Source organism: Buteo buteo, chromosome 17, assembly GCF_964188355.1.
Source record: "Buteo buteo chromosome 17, bButBut1.hap1.1, whole genome shotgun sequence".
In the NCBI taxonomy this organism is placed as follows: Eukaryota; Metazoa; Chordata; class Aves; order Accipitriformes; family Accipitridae; genus Buteo; species Buteo buteo.
The window spans coordinates 21,014,384-21,029,701 of record NC_134187.1 but is presented as its reverse complement, the minus strand read 5'-3'; the positions used below and the strand labels follow the sequence as shown (position 1 = coordinate 21,029,701).

Sequence of the window (15,318 nt, the reverse complement as noted above, 5' to 3'; positions counted from 1 at the left end):
AGTTTTCTCGGAAGACTTAGACAAGATTACACAACTGTGCTGTTGTGTCATTATGCAGCAGATCATGGATAGTTGAACATCCAGGACGATGGTGATACCTACCTGCCTGCAAATCTTCATGACGCGCTCTTCCATCAGGATCTCATCTTTCACCCAAACATTTTCTGGCTCAGTATGCTTTCCTTTCTTACCAGCCCTACATATTTCTGCTTTCACCTCTTACGGAAATTCTTTCTGAACTCATCTCTCACATCCCCACCCCTCTTTCTTTTTTTGTGCTTCTTTTTTGATATTGCATTTCCAACTGATCTTCCCAATGGCAAGAGTTGCCTTGGCCCACCAGAAGAGCCAACAAGTCAGGGCCTCAGGAAAACAACACTGCCTGCTGCTCACGTGTGCCATCCTCATCACATCTGTGGCCTGCAGATCAGCTGACTGGTACTTGTTGAAGTATAAACAAACACATCTGTCTCACTGCAGTGAGTTGGCATGTGAGTCCTACTGCGACCCTCACACAAAGTAATATCCTAGGACTGGCTTATTAGAGGTGTCCTCCTGAAGTAGGCTGACAATCCCCTCTCCCTGTGTTACACCTCATTCAGTTGATGGCTAGGCTTTGCATTGATTCAAGTTGCAGGGACCATTGTATTACTTGCAAGCAAGGTCTGCTTTTGTGTATTGTGGCATGTTGTAGCTATTACTGGCAGCAGAAGTGCATCACTGTGTGACAGTGGTGTGCCTTAGGATGGGCTGCTTAGGGGCCCACAAAACAAAGTTTTGTGCACTAGCTTTCCTTTAGCAGCTTCACATCATCTGGGAGCATTCAGGCTGGGGGACCAGTCTAACTGATCTAAATTAAAATCCCTGAAACCCATACAGCGTGGGTGTAAGGAGCCTCAGCACCAACTGCTTTGGTTCCTGATCTATCTCTGTTCTACCTCATCACTTGCTCGTACAGACATACTCAAAATTTCTGCACTCAGTTCTGAGTCAGTCACACACAGTGGGCAAGGCACGCACCCTTTGACTTCATCCTTTTATACTTTACCGCAGCTGGAATTTCAAACACACCCTCTTCCTTCTGTCTCCAATTCAAGTATGCTTCCACTTGCCTAAAGCAGCCCAATGGCCCTAACATAAGCATTGAATTAAAAACTATTCACGTGTTTTTCATTGTTGGTATATGTATTACTAACATCTTGAACAGAAGCTTAGTAGTGAGATGCCCAAGCTAATGTTCAGTGCCTCTAGCAATTATGTACTCAATATAGGCTGCTACGCACTGCTTCGTGATGTTTTTGAACTGCTTTAATTCAGTTGCATTTCTGTGCATAGATGTCTCTTTTCTATACCAGCTATTTCAAATTGTGTGCATTTTTTTAAATACAAAGCAGGATAAGAAGTGGGGTAAAGGCCTTCAATACAACCTGTATCGTGGAATTTAAAATAAGTGGTGTAATCTTTCCTAAGTACCGATAAAAGTATGACTAATGAACTGTTATATTTTATCTGCCAAAGGAGTGATGAAAAAATCTATTAGAATGATAAATTTAAGGTAACAAAAAGCTGTTTTGTACCAAAGGTACATTTCTTGTGGCAACAGCTATATTGCAGAAACGGTGAGAATACTCTATGCAGTTTTTTCTTTCTTTTTTACCTCTATTTCTATCTCTCAAAATACTGTTTGTTAACATTTATTACATTCTTCAAAGCCTCAAGCTGTGACCCTACAAGATCATATATAAGACTAATTGCCTTATTTAATCATATCAGTCTTTACAGGATCAGAGCCTTACTTTCAATTAAGTAATACATTCCAAGAGATAAACATGCTCAAATTTGACTAAAAAGTAAAAAAATGTAAAAGTTAAAGAGTACACATAAAAAATGTCATTGTTTGTGTCTGTGCAGAATTGTTTGCAGTTTCATTACGTTATTCCCATTAACTCTGTAAGGCAGGAAACATGCAAATTACAGACTGAAAGAATGTGTTTTGTTATTCTGAGGAACAAAGCTAACTCAAACTTCATGTTAAAGAGTTGTATTAAATTCTAGGCACAACCTCTTTAATTATAGCAGTCCCTGTAAATTTGTTCAGGGGGAAAGGAATTGCTAAGTAGTTTCAGAAATTCCTATTTCCCTTTTGTGGAACAATAATGAAAAGTGTGAATCACACTTTCCACATAATTTAATGAAATCCTTTGTTAGTGAGAAATGACATTTGTATTCCATATTAAATAAGTTCTTTGTGCGTGGAAAGTAGCTCTCTTAATTTGTTTAAAATTGCTAGGAATCTGTTACCTTTATAGGATGAATACTGATTGCTATGCTATTGGTATTTTCACAACCCAATCACTTTCAAATGAAGGTTACAAACAGCATGCTAAACCTATTGCTGGAAGAGAATATAGCATTATTTTTCAGTACTACTTTCAATTAAAATGTGCTCCTTCTGTAATCCCACAGCTGACCAAACAGGAATGTTATTTATAGGAGATGCAATAATACAGGTCAGTAAACATTCACTTTTTCTGCAGACATTTGTTTCATACTTGCCTTTATGTTTATTTCATTAACTAATTTACACATTGCAAATCATTTTCTCCCTATCGTATCTGTTTTTAGGTTAATGGTATAAATGTAGAAAGTGCTACCCATGAAGAAGTGGTAAGTCATTCCACTTTGATTTTTTTAATAGTGTACAGAATATCCTGTGTCGAAACTGTTTTCTCTCTAGCCTTGCTGCATACGAGTTTACTCTTTTTTACTATAAAGACACAGCGCTATAGTTAGGTTTGTCATATATGTGATTATTAAAAGCTTAATTTTGGCTGTTAGCATTTGTCATAGTTTCTGCACTCTTACTGTGACTCTTCTTCATAGTAAGATATATGCACTTGTGGCACAAATGTACTACTCCAAAGTTGAGTCTCAATCATTGTTAATTATAGTTTTTACATCCCTTAGATAAAATAAATATTTCAAAGCACAAAGCAAGGCAAAAATGCAAAATCCTGGTTGGTTACCTCTGTTCTGTTCAGCAGAGTGCAACTGCTCTTCCCAGAATAGGAACTGTATCAGTTTTATCACATGATCCTTTCCTTTTTTTCCCCCTGTAAACTGTAGACTGGGCTGCTTGCCATGAAAATTCAATAGAATGCAAAGAAAAAATTAAAAGGCCTTTACTATTTAAGAAGGAATGGTGAAAATATGAAAAACTTACATTATCTTTTTTATGATGCTGCTGTAGGTATTGAAATGTCCTTTGGGTCACCACAATTAGCCTTTCAGAGGTTGCAAATAAATTGAATATTTTTTTATACATATAAATGTTTATGTATATATAACATATATACGTATATATAATGTATATATATATAACATATATATGTGTATGCACAGATATAGTCTTTATGGACTATGCCTTTTTTATAGTGCCTGATCCATTGGGATTGCAGGTGCTCCTAAAGGGTTCACCTGCTGTGGTAGTACATTTAAATGGTAATAAAATTCTTACCACCTTAGCATTGCAGGAACAGGGCTTGAATTAGTTTAGTAAAGAATCTGATTTAACCTACTGTAAAAACAGCACTTAAAAATTAGAATACGTGGGGTGAATGTCATGATCCTGCTCAGGTATTTAAAAACTCTGATTCCCATTGCCTTCAGTGCAATTGAAAGGGACTCAACTTTTTGCAGGTCTTACCCCTGCATGCACTGAAAACCAGAAAATCTAATTAATGTTTTGCTACCTATTTCTAAATGTGCACTTGTGTGAGAACATGGGGATTCCTGATGGGAAATGTATAAAGGAACTCGGTTATTTTATTTGGTGAAATAATGTAAGAATTTCAGTTGTGCCCTATTTATATTTATGTATCATATACATTATTGTTGTGGGCTGTGTTGCACTGGGCAGTGCTCCTGTTTCATGTTGAGAATCCTCAAGTGTTACGGAAGTGTAGATAGTAACAATAGCACACAATGTTAAAGTGTTTCTAAATGAATGCTGGGACAAGAATGGGAGGAACTGAGAAAGCAGTGGTATTACATGTTTTTCAATTTCATCTTATTTTGTAAGTCATTTTAAGATGCTATTTATCAGGTTTTGTGGAAGTTTCTTTATTAGGAACCAAGAAATGTGCTTAAACATTGGCTCTTTTTGATGGTATCCATAGGACTAAGATGCACTTCTTGTCTTCAAGCCTGAGTGCGCATATTGGATACATCCTAATTCCTAGTTGGTACTCCCAGAGGTTGTAAGGCTGTAGGTAATAAATAATCATAATAAAGAAATCTTGTATCTAATGACCGTACCCATATCAAGAAAGAGTAGAATACAGAAAACATACAAAGATCTCAACTTCAGGCTGGGAGTTAAGGCATACATTTCTGTATCTTGGTTTTCATAGGAAAGCCAGTGTGTGTGGATTGCTGTGACACACTGAAAAGGCCCCTTGCCCAGGATTGTACAGCACAGTGTGGAATGCAGTCACAGATTCTGCATAGCTTTTGAATCTGGTGATGTTCAGTTTAGAGGAATCTTGAGATTGAAGAATGGATTTATGGTGACTAGGTCTAGCACAATAAGCTGACTCTCACTGGTGCATTCATTTTCATGGTAATGTTCAAGAAACAGACCAAGGTCTTCCAGTGAGTTTTTTATTTGCTTAAAAGGAAAATTATTAAAATGGTTTTTACATTGCTTTATAGAATTAAGATGGTAAGGACTTCTCTTGCAGAAAAAAAAAACAAATGGGGAACTGCTTTCTTCTTCTAAAGAATGCTGCTTCTGTAGCATTTTCAGTGCTTAGATGCTTGCAGCCAAACCTCAAATAAAAAAGCGTGACTCAGAAGTTACTCTATATTACCTATCAGAGTTTAGGCAAGAGGTAAGCCAGAAGTTGCTGGCTGAGTTTCCAGAATATTTTTGCCATCACATGTTCTCCAGTGGGCCTAAGATAAATATCTTAGACCAATATTCTGGCAGCATTTCTTGCACTTTCCCCTCCACTTCATACTCTACCCCAGCTGGAGAATCACTTCCACAGCAACACTCAGACTAATGCATTGAAAAGCACAGAAGATGGAAGATGGCTGGGAACCTGTCAATTTTGGAAGCCACTGAAACAAATCACCAGGTCTTGAGCAGGTGTATCCAAATGGCTCCTAGCAATAACATGTTTCATAGCATCTGTTCCCTGTGCTGCCTGCTCTCACCTGAACCACTGATACCTCAGCCCCATCCTTCTCCTATACTTTTCTTGCAACCATTCTATACCATATAGCCTTGATAGGCCACTGCCTCTGCTGCACTGTTGAATGCTGATTTGGTAATAAATGGCCTAAGGTTTAGCAGCTTCAAGGCTTTTTCTAAGGATTCTTACCTAGCCTTATAATTATGAAAATTTTATTGGATTTCATTTGAAAATGTAGTGGGTACCTGCCATTCTCAGGGACTTAAAGAAAAGCAGCAGTCAATAATATGCTTTTTTTTTTTTTTCTCTTTTACTCTTCCAGTTATTTCATGCAGTTTTGAAATACAGTTTACCACAATGTTTGGTCTCACCTGAAACAAAATAATTTCTTGAATAGTGGTTAGTTTTTGACTGGTTTATTTAATTTATCAGGTTGACTGTATGCAGATAAAGCCAGTTCACATTCACTCCGTGGGCAGTGCTTTTCCGGTCTGCAGTGCAAGGCAGTATAGATAAAAATTGTTATCCCCTGTTGCCTGTTTATTGGCATTTATCAGTTGGTTCACTGACAACTGTATCTCAGAATAGCATCTGTAGCAACCATAAATGACATGGGCTTTGACAGTCTTATCAGCAAGGCAGAAATTACATGGGCAAAGAAACTAAACATGCTTGGAGGTGATCTCTCTAGGTCAAGATAATGTGCAGCCGCATGATCTTGCAGTCCCTTTCTCAGTGTTGATTAATACCATCAGGCTGAATCTCTAGAATAATTACAGACAATCTCAGTAAAGCACAGAGTCAGGTCTACTGTGCATTGGTGAACTGCCTTACTGGTGCTTGTATTGTTATTGCACATGCAAAACTCTAAACTTCCTGAAAGTTATTCCCCACAAAACAGTAATTTAGATCCCTTAAGGATTGTTTTTTAGTACCAAGAAGCGCTCCAAAACTGTCAATGTAACACAGCTATGCTGCAGTGGTGAGGAATGACAGAGAAATGCATAATGCTGCTCTTTTCCCTGTACATGGGAATTCAGTAGAAGCATTAAACAAAACTTCCTGGAACAACTGTAGGCCATAGGGCTGAAGGAAGCTCCAGAAGGAAGAGAGATCACAATGGGCCAGGAGATGGATCTCCAAAGAGACTGTTCTACTACCACAGCATGCTATCATAATCAGAGTGGGGTTATATAAATGGGTCAGGTGGTAGAGGAAGGGGCTGATCTATGACATTTGAGATGAGGCAGGCTACTGCCAAAGTCCCTGAGAGAATGGAAGATGTTTTATTTCTTATTTTTATCAAAATTATGTCATTGCATTTTTATGAAATAATCGTTGAGATTTCTCATCCAAAATAAAAATCTCCTTATTATGGTTTTGCAATTGAAAAGAAATGCTTCAAAAAGAAGGGTTCATTTAATGTCCCTAAGCTTTCAGCTTGTAGGAATCAGTTGTCCATCAGTAGCTGCTATTTGTAGGTGGATCAGGTCAATGATGATGTGCTTGTCTGCTACCTGTCAGGAGGTTAATATTTCTCATCTCATTTTTGTTGGATTACAGAGGCCCAGAGTGTGTGCACTTGCACACAAACATGGCACATAAACATCTAAAGTGGAATTTATATTGAATTTAGGAATAACTCTGAGCAATCCATTTAATTTTAAGGAAAAGGAATACTTCAGCTTACATTCTTGAGGGTCCATGGATCTCTGTGCCCTTTTGTTTGATGAAAGTGGATGTGTTTAAACTTCTGGTATGGCACAGATCCAGAACTGAAATAATGTTTGGTTGAAAAAAGGGCTTCTTTCATATGTAAGGTTTTTAATGTATGCAAAATAAAAAATCCCACCCCTAAGTTCCATTTAGGGTTCAGAGACCATATAAACCATCAGCTTTGAGTTCTACATACAATACAGTAGGTTTGGGCACCTAGAAACACCCCTGAAGAAAGTAGTGTTACAATCTACTAAGCTGTTAATATAGTAGCTTAGTGATTAAGGGTACTTGTCCAGAAAGTAGGAGGTTAAGGATGGAGGACTCATCTAACTTTTAGAAAATCATACCTGCATCTTCTAGCTCTGTAAAGAGGGCCTTATTTTCTAAGTGTGTCAGTCAGGTTAGGTGAGAGGCACTCCAGCAATTCTGGACACTCAGCAATGAGGCTTGGGTGGTCTCGATTCACACTGGGTTGCATTTTACACTTAACATTGTTGACATCATGCAAAGTACTTAATCAATGGGAGCCTGTCAAAGGTTATTGAGTAATTCTTTTGGCTTGCGTTATTTTCATCTGGCACCATGATGTCTCACATATTCAGTCATCTACTTCAAGATGGGACTTCTGAAACATCATCCTCCAATATAGTTTGAACACCCTTCTTGCCACTTGCATTCTGGGTGGTGAAGCCCTCTTTTGTAAATACCTAACTCAAGATTATGAATTGTACTGTATCATCCAAGGGACTTTGTACTGGGTCAGGCTGGGATGGAGTTCTTTTTCTTCATAGCAGCCAGCATGATGCTGTATTTTGGTTTGTGACTAAAACAATGTTAATAACACACCAGTGGTTTTGTTATTGCTGAGCAGTGCTTGCATATCGTCAAGGCTTTCTCTTTTTCCCTGCTCTTCCCTCTCTGTGAGTAGGCTGCGAGTAGGCAAGAAGTTGGAAGGGGACACAGCCAGGACAGTTGACATGAACTGACCAAAGGGATGCTGGTGGTAAAGGTGGAGATACTGAATTGCTTCACTAGTGTCAGCCATAGTGATAAGCCATTAAGGGGTAGAAGCAAGTAAATGCTTCTTGGGGTTTTTTGGTGTTAGGCTGTTGGTTTTTTCCTGTTTGTTTTTCCTCTGGTGGTTTGATATTATTTTTTTTTTTAAGTTGTACCTCTAACAAATGTTTTCAAGCATTTTCTTCTCATTTTTTATTTTGTTTTGTTTCACAGTAGCATGTCTGGATTCCTTGGTGTTTAGACTTCTTCCCCTTTTTTTTCTTAATTTCCACCATTTCAGAATATCTGCCAGTTCAACCTTATAGCATGTGAGGAGGTGCACTGAATAGGGACAAGCTCAGATAACCTGCATTTTACTAAATAGAAGATTATGTGTAATTGTCAGTTTGGCTCACAGATTTTAAAGGCTTAAGACCTACTGGGGTAAACACATGGGAGAGAAGGCTACAAGATCTGGGAATTGTAGGAAAAGAGGCCAGTTTGTTCTGCCTGCTACCTGCCATCTTCACATCTGGCACTCTGGAGATGCTTAGGTAGATAGCTGATCCTGATGGTACCAAATACGTAGTTTTGTTTCTTGACCCTTGAACTTCCAGCAAAGTTAAAAGGTGATTACTTCTCTGCAAGCCAAACAACTGCCTGGTCTGTCAGCAACAATTTCAAAATGAACTGGCTTTCCTGTTTTTCACTTTTAATTACTAGAATTTGCTTTTCTACACAATTCTTCAAGCTGCGACTATCATACCTTAGTTCTGGCTAAGGGTATGGGTAGAAACATAAATAACTCAAATTCAGGACTGAGGAAAAATCCCACTTTTACAGTAGGTAATAAAATAGGCTGTGGAGAATTGAAAATAATTTCTTTTCCTTGAAAAATGAGTTTATTTTTAGAAATAGTGAATTAGTGTGTAGCAACTGTGCATACAGAAAAAGTTAATTTGGAGATTAATATAGTTTCTGTATTGTTCACCTGAGAGGAAAATAATTGTGTTTCCCTGGTGGCTAATCAGGTTATCACCCTGTACAACACAAAAGGAACAGTCAGTTCTTCTGCGGGGAGAGGGGGAAGCAGAGGGGAAGAGTAATTTGGTTGAAATTCACAATGAAGGGATATCCCCATAGAGTCCACTTGGCTGGGACTTCATTTTTCAAGACATTCACAATAAACTGTGAAAGGAAATGAAACATGAGGTGACAGTTTTCTGATTCAACATAATTATTCAGGTTGGCAAAGATAAGGGAGACCTGTGAAGACTGACAGTAGGATTCAGTGATTCGGTAGCAATACAGTAAAAGGTGAAATCTGTGTATGTGAAAGATAAGCAGTACATGTGTGAGCGAATGGTCCTCACTTCACATACACAATTATGGGCTCCAAACTGACCACTGCAGCTGTGAAATAAAATTTCAGGCTTTAAGAATTCAGAAAAGCTAATCAATTGTCAGAGGTTTTTTAGGAAAGGAGTGGAAAACAGAACTGAAAAAAACCCATTGTATTCATCCAATGTGGCTTTGTATCTTCAGTACTGATGGTATTTCTGATCCTCTCACTTCAAAGGGTGTAAAAGGAGAAGGTTCAGAGCAGGCAACAAGGCATTCAGCAGCAGCATCAAAGATGTAGGATAGCTTCTAAACAATGAATAGCTAGACGGCAGATAGAACTTTACTCTGGAAAAGAGGTAACTGAGATGAGAGATTATGGAGGCCTGTAAATTGAGTGGTATGAAAGGAATAGTAAAGGACAGATTGTTCACTGTCTCTGCCGGTAGATAAGCCAGAACTAAGAGGTGTCAAATGAATCCAAGACTGAGATTCAAAGCAAGCATGAGGACTTAGTGGAACAGGTACTAGACCAGTTTCTAGTCCTTAGGCTGTTGCAGTGTATTGGTTTTATGTGGCAAGGTTTTGGTAGCGGGGGGAGTTACAGGGGTGGCTTCTGTAAGAAGCTGCTGGAAGCTTCCCCTGTGTTCGAGAGAGAGCGAGCCCATACCAGTCGGCTCTGAGACGGACCCGCCGCCGGCCAAGGCCGAGCCAATCAGTGATAGTGGTAACGCCTCTGTGATAACATTTTTAAGAAGGAAAAAAAAGTTGGGAGAGTGAGAAACAGCCGCGGGAGAGAGGATTGAGAACATGTAAGAGTTTCACATGAATTCAAGGAGAGACTGAAGAAAAGTCCAGTAAGGCTTGCTAAATGCACGGAAACCATTTCTGCCTCAAGGACTTTTCTGGGCTGCTACTTGTGGAAGGCTGGCAGAATATTTCATGAGTCATCACTACATGATGTTCTTGACTTTGTTCTGTCTTTGCTGATTTTCTTTAATTTTCATTACTATTTGGAATTTGTCAACTTAATTGAAAATCAGGACTTGAAAATTTAGGGTTGGTTGAGGTTTTTTGTACATCATACTAAAACAGAGAACTCTTCAAGTAGGAAAAAAACCTTAAAATGGTATGCACATTCTCTGTAATTCTTAAAGAAACAATGTAAAACTGAATCTTTCATATATTCCCATTTTTTCTACTCTGCAGCTTGTGTTTGTTCAAATAAAATCCATTCTTGGACTTTTGTTGGTAGAACTTGGGTTCTACAAACAAAATGACAGCAAAGATTTTATTGGCTAATCTTAATCTGTCTGTGTTTAGTTGTCTTGTAAAATCCTGATGCCCTTCTGCATTTTTATTGCTATTACTTGGGCAAAGACTGCATGACAATATGGAGTATGGTTTGTTTACCAAAATCCAAAGATACACAGTTCTTTATCATAACAGTTAGTATCTTTATTTGCATTAAAAAGTACTAAATCATCAATTATTCCTAGGAAAAAAAAACCATGGTCTTTTGTGAAAATAACAGAATGATTGTTATTCTGTCACATTGTATTAAGTGGTAATTTTATATAAATATTGCAGTCTTGAAATTGATTTCTATGTTTGTCATTCTACTACATTTAAAAAAAAACTTAGTTTTCTCTTAAAATTTAGTAGCTTAGTGCAGACAATCCCAAAGCAGAATTAATATTTCTTTTTTCTGAAATCATTGTTCATAACTTGCAGCTCTAAATCTACAGACATCTCTGAGTGTGTGTGTATACTGCTTAGCAGGTTCTGCTGAAGTCATATCATTAGTAATTTCTTTTTATTTAGATTAGATTAACTGAAAAGATGCATTCCCAAACAGTCAGGGGTTTTATATACCTAAGCAATATGGAAGGTCGAATATATTTTATAGAGTGTCATTCAAATCTCCTTATTTATCTATCATATAACATAACAGTGGTGAATTTAATGCCTTTTACTTGATGACGATCTCAAGAGAAAATTCTGTAGTGGATTTTTATGTGTGCCTGGCAAGTGATTATGCAACAGAGGTTTAAGAGAACAATATTCTGCGAAACAAGATCGAGATAATATTATCAAGAGGCTTGTTTAGTTATTATACATTGGGGAAAAAAAAAACAACCAAAAAAACCACCATTAGCTTGTAGAGGGCCTTTTAACTTTCTCCAAAGTGCCCTTTCCGCCATTAGCTGAGTTGCCATAAGGTTGTATCTGCAAGATTGGGGATAGCAAGGGAAATCCCACTGATTGCTACTGCACAGGTATACAAATGCACAGGAACTCTCTTACATATTTACAAAAAGGCAGAAAGGAGGGTCTAGGTATATAAAATGAAGAACTAGGTGCTACGTGACATTTTTTTCTTACTGTATCTTATTCATACATTTTTATAGTAAATTAGTATGTTTCACAAACTTTTAGTATTTCACACAAATGTTAATCTAATTGGAATTTTGTTCACTGACCCAGGAAAGTACTTAGAAACATTTCTTTCTTTTTATTTATGAATAGTCTCATGGAAGGTAATCACTAAGGAAGCAATATCCATTAAAACAGAGAATCCGTTCAATGGGGATTGTTTCAGATTTTCAGAATTTGAATTGCTTTTAGCCAGTAGTCATCAAGTGTTTCTGCCAGATCTTTGATAACTGCAGATGTTTATTGTAATACTATTTAGTTTGTTATTGGCATGTCTGGCAGGAAGTGCTGAACTTGTGCTTCAATAGGCTGATTCATTGAGACACAAGGAATAAATCTGAAAATCGCTTATCTTCCTTGAGATATTGAAACTTTGCTTTCATTCATTCCTTATTCCATCATCAATTCTGTGTTACCTATTTTAGAATTAAAGTTCTCTGCACAATCTTTTTGAATTCAGTTACAAGTGGTAGAACATAGATTATGAATTTTACCCACACAATATCAGAAAGAAAAAGGTCAAATAGAAAAAAATTAGAAGATGCATACCTAAAAAGGTATGTAATGCTTAACTGCTCAACAAATATATCAAATTTTATAAGATAATAAAAGCCTTAGAATTACAGTGATGAATTAATAAAATCAATAAAATAATAAAAATCATTTTAAAATAATTTGTCAATTTGCTAGGTGCTTGTGACATAGCACAACTACATTCTTGTGATTTACTTATTTTACTGTGGAGTAATATCTCATAGTCATATTAATGAGTAGATTTTATTTATCTATGCTGCTATTAAAACCATTAATGTACTGCTATCTTTAAACAAATTAAGATATATACTTACAAAGTGAAAACTGCAGTGTTATGTTCTGTAAATTTAACTACACATTAACATTTAAATACATAATTCAGTAATACTTGAGGCAACAACCTTGTGACGTTTGGAGAAAGTAAAAATAAAGTTTTCCTTTAATATCCATAGAGGGTTTAATACCTTAAGATTCCTGCCAGAAATGATCATCAGTACAGATCAAAGTTCAAGAGAAATGCTCACTGTTTTGCTAGATTGCCCAGGTAGTTGCTACATTAAAGTGTATAGACACCCTTACAGACATACACACTTTTCTGACCTAAAACTGATGCTTAGCTTCATGTTATTCCCTGAACTTTTTCAGTGTTTCTTGTAGGAAGCTTTTCAGTTTGAACATGCTCTTTCACACAACAAAGAAAATGTTATGAAGTAAAAAAAAGAACAGTTTAATTGAAATATGACAAGTATAAAATGAGAGTTTGACCAGTTAAATGAAGGAAAAGACAAATATTTTTCTATGTAGAAAAACTGTGCATGTTTCGTTTCTTGGAGAACTACCTTAAAGCTGCCAAGATGAATATTCGCAGTACTTTCAGCAATACTCTGCATGATTCACTTGACTAGTTAGTCCTTTATACTGCAATTTTGTTGTTAGGTCAACATAGAAGAAATATTCTGCTCATATTGGAATGGTAATTCTGCCAGATCCAGAGGAACCAGTAACTGAGATTTTCTCACATCATGTGAAAATTGTCTGATTCCTTTTAACGTCATGGAACTGTTTGATCTTCTTTTCTTCAGCTGCATGGTGCTCCCATTTTCTTAGTACCTTCCAAAATTTGCTTTTAGATTTCTTCATTTTAGTAAATTATTTCTGTTGAGAGTTTAAAAGTGATGTTATAAATGGTTTCCATCTAAATGAAGTTGCGCTTCTGTATTCCCTGTCCCTTGCTGCCTCACTCGCACACCCTAACAAAAGCAATCTGCTCCTCATGTTCTTTTTTTTTTAGACACACTGGAAGAACAGGTGGATGCTACTAAAGAGCATTTTAAAAATGAACAGTTACAAAAAAGAAAAAAAAGACAATAAAATTGTACACACTTTCTGAAATAGTCTATATACATTACTGCAAAGTTTAGCTGGAATTACAGCTTACTGTATGAATGCAAGTTAAAAACAAGTATGTGGTATTGCACAGAAACAGCAGTAGTGTCTTAAATCACCTCAATGTCACACTGTATTTCCAGGAATTGCCATGTGTTCAAGTGATGCAGATGCAGTAGAAGTGAAATAAGAAATCAATCTCCTTAAAAATTATATTGAACACGTTGAGAAATGTGTGTTGCATTTTTGTGGGGGTGTATGCTTTGTCATGGAAAACCTAAAGAAATATGAAATAGAATAATCAAACAAAGCAGCCATTGTGCTTCCAGAGAGATGACAAACAAGTCTCAGGAAAATGTCAGAGAGGAAAGAAAAGGAAGAGCAGTAGGAAAGCACAGAAAATCTGCTCTAGTGACTTTTTGAAAGGGCTTTTGCTGGTACTTTCCCTGATCTCATTCAAGTAACTATTAAATAATTTTATTTTTTTTAAATAATAACTTGAAATATGCAGTTGACTAACCTAGAGTTAAAGTGGTTTTCCTTCTCATATATATGTTTTTAGAAAGCTTAGTTAATCAAAACTTGTAGAGGAAATAAAATCAAGGTGTATACTTTCACAACCGTGACATTACCACTTCCCTTTTCCAGATCCTCTCTGTTCATGAGAGCTGCAGAGGGAGGAAGGGGAAAATGATAGAGATTTTCTAGAACAAATTGGCAGGGCTATGCTGTGAAATAACTGAGGGAAATCCATCCTTACAGGTACCCACTGAGTCTCCCTTTATTTCTTCCAAAGTATTTTTATGTGAAATGATTTTAATGTTTTAAAAATAGTTTAGGCATTTTCTGAATTTTCTTCTTAGATAGTTTCACATTTGTTTCCTCAAAAAAAATTAAAGATGTTTGAAAAGAACAAAGGCAAAACCTTAGCATATTGTACTTTTCTTACTCTAATTGATTTCCAACCTACATTGTCATTGGATATTGGAAAAGAAATGTAGGGGGGTTTGCATATCAACTTTTGTATGACTAGTTTCTATGTATGAAATATGATTTATTTAGTTTGTGATTAGGTGTATTGTCTTCCCAATATGTTGCTGTTACCCTTATTTCTTTAAACAGGCAATTTGGGGCATGGAATAAGGGGGTCATATCTTGACTGGCGTAAGGTTTCAATGTGCTCCAGACTAAAGAGACTATCTCCAGTTACACACAGACTTATGAACAGAAACAACATGGGTAGAATCCATCAGCCCTAAATATCATTGATAGGGAGCTTGCTGAAATGATCTCAGACTCTGACCACTGACTTTCCCAGTTCTTAGGAGATTCACATTTGGGATCAGCCAAAGCAGGCATGTACATCTGAAAGCATTTGTAAGTCGCTTTCAAACACAATGCAGTTTTGAGACACAGCTGTATGAGAAACCCCAACATTTCTGTAAATAAGTTTCCAGGGGGAAACTCTTTAACCTTGAAACATTCAATAAGTTTCTGTTTAGTTAAAGCATTTTAATATATTTTTCAGGACTAGAGAGACACACACACACAAAAGATATCAAGCTTCTGAAGTTTTTACTTTCTTAACTTCATCTTGGTAATTCTCACAGAGTTCCTTTTTCATTGCCTCAGTCAGTCCCAAAAGAATGCTTTAGTCACCTATTATGTGGACAGCAAATACCTGTTACAGTCAGTAGGTAGCTGCAGA

The 15,318-nt window shown here is 36.8% G+C and overlaps 1 protein-coding gene across 1 annotated transcript in view; it reads left to right on the top strand.

Moving 5' to 3' along the window:
• Window positions 1-15,318, top strand: part of SNTG2 (syntrophin gamma 2) — a 308,015-nt gene that overhangs the window by 169,860 nt on the left and 122,837 nt on the right. Inside the window, exons 5-6 of the mRNA XM_075049219.1 lie at window positions 2,467-2,510; window positions 2,626-2,667. Of these exons, the coding sequence (XP_074905320.1) occupies window positions 2,467-2,510; window positions 2,626-2,667 (86 nt within the window). The remainder of the gene's footprint in view (window positions 1-2,466; window positions 2,511-2,625; window positions 2,668-15,318) is intronic.